At 36.8% G+C, this 5612-nt stretch overlaps 1 protein-coding gene across 1 annotated transcript; it reads right to left on the reverse strand.

Moving 5' to 3' along the window:
* Nucleotides 1-1690: 1690 nt before the first annotated feature.
* LOC113313093 lies at nucleotides 1691-5378 on the reverse strand. The gene is made up of 6 exons (XM_026561815.1): nucleotides 5350-5378; nucleotides 3555-5247; nucleotides 2525-3150; nucleotides 2118-2402; nucleotides 1937-2042; nucleotides 1691-1708 (listed from the first exon to the last, which is right to left on the reverse strand). Exons 1-6 carry the CDS (start codon nucleotides 5376-5378, stop codon nucleotides 1691-1693), a joined length of 2757 nt encoding a protein of 918 aa, XP_026417600.1.
* Nucleotides 5379-5612: the final 234 nt, after the last annotated feature.

Consider the following 5612-nt stretch of genomic DNA (forward strand, 5'->3'; position numbering starts at 1 on the left):
TACGGGAAAAATATACATCTACAACTGGAGATTTACAACACTTCGCTATACATCGTAGAAAGTCCTATGTTTTACAACTGGTTTCAAAGAAAGAGTTGTCGTATATCATCACTACCAACCCTTAGGAACAAGGGGTTGCGCTAAGAAAACAAACGACAACTCCTTTAGAAAAACTGTTGTGACGACATTTAGGTATAACAACTTTGTTTCATAAGTGTAGTGACTTAGCCTATCACAATTCTCACAAGTGTTGTTGAAGAACACAAAAATATGATAATGAAAAATACGTTAGAGGGGAGATTCGAACATGAACCTAATGCATGGATGTATAGCTCATCAACCATCCTTACAGTTCACAAGTTTGGGTTTTTTTTTTTTTTTTTTTAATAGAAACGTATAACGACACTTATAAGTGTTGTTGAAGTTAAAATATAGAATGTGGGAAAAAATTAGGTTTGGGGGATTCGACCTTGAGCCTCCTATATGGAAGTCTACACCACTAACCATACCTACACTATCACAAGTTCTGTAAAGTTGGTGGTTCTTTAATATACTATTATGACAACCCTTCATAAGCGTTGTAAAACAAAATATAATGCGCAAAGCCGACTGAGCCACAAAGAGCGCGAAGCATTCTCTGTAACCATATAAATTCTTCTCTGTAAATAATCACATACATTCTATAAGACCACCCGCTTTAAGCAAAGCATGCAACTGGGGAATTATGGAAAAAGTATACCATCAAACAAACAAATATTCTGAAAAACATTACCATCTTCAAACCGATATTCACACACAAATGATGATAACAAAAGCAGCCCTGAATTACCAACAATAGAACATAGAGTTTGATAAGTGATAAATACACAAGCCAATACAGAATTAACACTCAGCTGTAGCAAGAAACTTGAGAATAACAGGAAACTCATACAGAACTACACACTCAGCTGTAGCAAGAAACTTGAGAATAGCAGTTGAAGTAGATTACTGAGAAGGCAAATAACACCAAATATTGCTAAAGTAAGAATACAATACCGTAAAAACAATAAACTATTGATCTAACTTGTGAACTTCTTTTTCTTCTTCTTTTTGTTCTTCTTCTTTGTCGGAACCACTATGGTATATTCCCCATCTTCTCTTAAGTAACTCTCGTTCTCGTCATCCATTTGGAAACCAAGAGTTGAAATATCCACTGGTTGGAAAATTGTGTCATGCTTTTCATTGTATTCCTCTAATTCATGGAAACCCCTGGGCGGTGGTTTCACCATCACATACCAGTTAGATGTATTTGACTCTCGAGAATAGAAAACTTGTCGCGCTTGCTTTGCTAAAATGAATGGATCGTTACAGTATTGGTCTTATGCTGCTTTAAATTGACTAATGTAAAGCCATCTTCTACCTTCACACCAAAATTGGTGTGAGCCCAATCACATTTGAATATTGGAATTTGAAACATATGATTGTAGTCCAACAATAGAATTTCTTCTAAAACACCATAGAACCCACTAGTTTCTGACAATCCTGCAACTAAGGTTGTTGATTCAATTGAAACTCCACTGTTTTGTGTGACTCTCTTAACATCCTTCGTAATAAACCTAGTGTTATTGATAAGCAAGCCTTTATATGATATGCAGTTTTCCAACGGCCCATATGACAACCATTCTACCGTGTGTGATATTGGCATGCCTTGTTAAATTTGCATCTTAACCTACAAATGTATAATCTCAGAACATAAGAATATAACTAAATTTGTTATCTAAGCATAAGAAGTTAGATTTATATGATGGTGTGCCGAACATGGATTGTTCTATCTGATAGAATGAAACAAAATCACACGCATTTGTGTTTTTTGTAGTAGTTTTCCGCAGCAGCAAAATGTCCAAGTGTTTAAACTATACTAAGATGCATAATCTGACTAAGAGTGGACTAAACATACCTTTTGTTGAAACCAATCTGCAAATGTGTCAGACTGTATGGAATTGAGTTGGTCTTCACTAGTAATTGCCCTCCCAGCAGGAGATTTTAACTCGTCCATATGCATTCTAAGACAAAATTAAAATTAGAAAATGAAGTATTAATTGACAGACCATTTTAATAAACGTGAACATCATACTTACATCATATATGGGTCAATTTCGGGTGTGTTAAAAAGCACATATCTGTGAGATATCTTTAACTTCTCACTATCCATATGCACTTGGACACCTTTAGAAAGAGGACGTGCTGCCGGTGTGGAACCATTTTGAGTGTTTTCGTTACGCCTTTGCTCTACTCCTGTTTCAGCTGCTTGGGCCTTACGAATATCAAAATACCTAACACTCTCTATTCCAAGATAACACTCGTCTATACAAGCTTCAGGTTGTGCATAATTCTTTACATATTCTTTGAATGTCTTCATATACCTAGGAAAGTCGAGTATGCAACAGTTACTAGTTAATTAAATATTAGTATCTCTAAGATACAAAGGGCATAACTTTCTACACAAAACCAAAAAACAGAAGTAATATAAATTAAATTGGCATACCTTTCAAATGGATACATCCAACGATATTGTACAGGTCCACATAATCGCACTTCTCGAGCTAGGTGAATTGTCAAGTGCATCATGACATCAAAAAGTGACGGAGGGAAGTACCTCTCAAACATACACAAAGTCTCAGCAACTTCTACTTCAAGTTCTATTAATCTATGGAGATCAACTTCCCTTTGGCATATTTCGTGAAAATAAGAACATAACCTGAAAATTGCCTCCCTTGGCCCTACAGGTAAAAGTCCTTGCAAAGCAACGGGTAATATTTGTTGCATAAGAACATGGTAATCATGAGCCTTAAGAACACCTAAGCAACCATCTTTTGAGAAATGCTTTCTAAGATCAGAACTAAAACCATATGGAACCTTTAAATTTCTCATCCTATTATACAATATAGCCTTTTCCTTGTCATTTAAACAGTATGGTGCTGGTGGAAGGATCGTTTTTCCATTTATCTCTACTGGATGTAATTCTGGTCTTATTCCCATACTCTTCAGATCATTGGGGGACTTTAGACCGTCTTTTGTTTTGGACTTTATATTCAATATGGTACCAATAATACTCTCGCAAACATTTTTTTCTGTATGCATAACATCAATATTGTGTCGTAGTAATAAATCCTAGGAAGATGGAAAAACCCAACATTAGTAATTAATTCTATAAAGAAATAAAAGATCAGACATTTAATCTATGTGAAAGTTATAATGTCATGCTGTCGAATCTTAGGTAAGTAATTAATTCTATTATAATGTCATGCTGGAAAAAACAGAAACAAAATGCTCATTATACTGAAAATATACTATTATGTGTCAATTATGGTGCAATCAAACTGATGCTGCCGATGCTTTATCACATTGGGAAAAGTACTCAGATGCATTATACTTCCCAAACACTATATCAAAAGAACGAGTGTGCCATTTAGATTGCATTTGTTGATAATGTGAAGTTTAGAGGCTAACATGGTGCAAAGCAGAAGAACCCATAGCCAAATATTAACAAGTAAGTTTGAAGTTATGGAACTAACCTTCCAGTAAGGCAAGTCGAAGAATATTGACCGTTTGTTAAACACCCGAAGTTCAGTTTCATCATCATTTGCACCAGAAATAGCCGCATCAGTAACAACATCCCTTTTCCGCTTCCCACATTTAGAATTACCCACATTTGCACTTGCTTCCGCACTACTCTTGCCCTTATTCTTCTTCTTTTGCTCTTTCTTTTTCCTTATCTCCTCCTCGTTCTTCTCCGCTTTCCCAAAATCATTTGTAATACTATTCTGACATTCAAGTGCCGCAGCACCAGACATAACAGGTGGCTTTTCCTTCCTCTCAATCTCTCCATTAAACCAGTCTTTTTTCTGCCGAAGAGGATGATTATGACGAAGAAATCTCCTATGATTCAAGTAGACAGTTTTACGACTAAATGCCAACCAGTTTGAAAGTGTATTTTCACCGCAAAGAGGACAGGCTGCCTTCCCTTTATACGTACATCCAGATAAATTACCATATGCAGGGAAATCGTTTATTGTCCACATTAATAACGCCTTCAAGTTAAAATCTGTTTTAGTAAACGAATCATATACCTGCACCCCTTTCTCCCACAACTCAAAAAGATCATCAATCAAGGGCTGCAAGTATACATCAATGTCATTACCCGGTTGTTTTTTTCCTGGAATCAGCATGCTCAGAATTATGTTGTCACCTTGCATACACAATTGAGGGGGCAAATTATAAACCATGAGCATCACTGGCCAACAACTGTGGGCTGCGGAAAGATCACCAAATGGATTAAATCCATCAGCAGCAAGCCCAAGACGCAAATTACGGGGATCTGAAGCAAACTCGGGATACTTTGTGTCTATGTGCTTCCAAGCCAAAGAATCTGTTGGATGACGCATCTTCCCATCCTTACTCTTGTTCGTCGCGTGCCATATCAACTGCTCAGCCAGGGCTGCTGATTGAAACAATCTTCTCAATCTCGGCACAATGGGGAAGTACCTAAGCACTTTCACCGGTATCTTCTTTTGCGGCTTGTCTATCATTTCAGCATCGTCCATGTTAGATGTGTCTGCCTTCCACCTAGAATAATGACATTTAGGACACTCGTCTGCATCTTTCAAATCTTTTCTAAACAAACAACAATCATTAATACAAGCATGCATTTTCTGGTAAGTCAATTGATAAGATTTCAGGAGCTTTTTCACTTCATATGTTGAGCAAGGAAGACAATGATCTGGCGGCAACAAGGAACCGATTGTCTTGAGAAGTTCGTCAAAAGATTTCCTAGATAAACCATTTACTGTCTTGTGCCTATACAATTCAACAGTGATGGATAACTTTGTGTGTGTTTTACAATTAGGATATAACGGTGGGTCCGCCTCTTCCACATGGTTTTCCAAACCCTCATCTTGCACAGGTTCATGTCCCTGATCGATATGTGCATCAGCTTCAACAGCAACATCTATATGATATGATCCCCTTGTTGCTCCCTCTTGGTGTACATCAGTAGAAGTGTGCATAGTCTCCCCGTGAAAAACCCACTCAGTGTATGTAGGATCCCAACCTCGTTTCAGCAAGTGAAGATGCACTTCTTTCGGAGGAAGTGGGAAAGTGAGATTCTTACAATCAACACAAGGACAACTGAATTCAGAAGGATTTCCAAGTCTCTGACAAACGGTATCTATGAAATTCTTCAAGGCCTCCTGATATGGAAGATCACCCCTACATGAAAGAACGACAAAATAATTAATCACGGAATAACACAATAAAAGAGGGAAAACCAATGTAAAGAATGTAATATTCTACAGTGAACAACATATTAACCTTGGCCAATGAACCCAATCTTTATTCATAATTTTGAATGACTTGAATCTGCAAATCTGTTCAGTTCTTCAATCCAGTTAAAAAAAAAACATTTCAATTTCCCTTCTTGATAACGAAAATAGCTGGCACAAAGAGTATAACCAAATGTAATCAGGAAAACGGTATCTAATTGCTTTAACCTTTTATCTCAAAATGAACTTCAGTTTACGACTTTTAAATTTCATTCAGAACAAAGTACATATACTACAGGGACTAACACTAAC

The sequence above is a fragment of the Papaver somniferum genome, chromosome 9 (assembly GCF_003573695.1).
Source record: "Papaver somniferum cultivar HN1 chromosome 9, ASM357369v1, whole genome shotgun sequence".
Classification (NCBI taxonomy): Eukaryota; Viridiplantae; Streptophyta; class Magnoliopsida; order Ranunculales; family Papaveraceae; genus Papaver; species Papaver somniferum.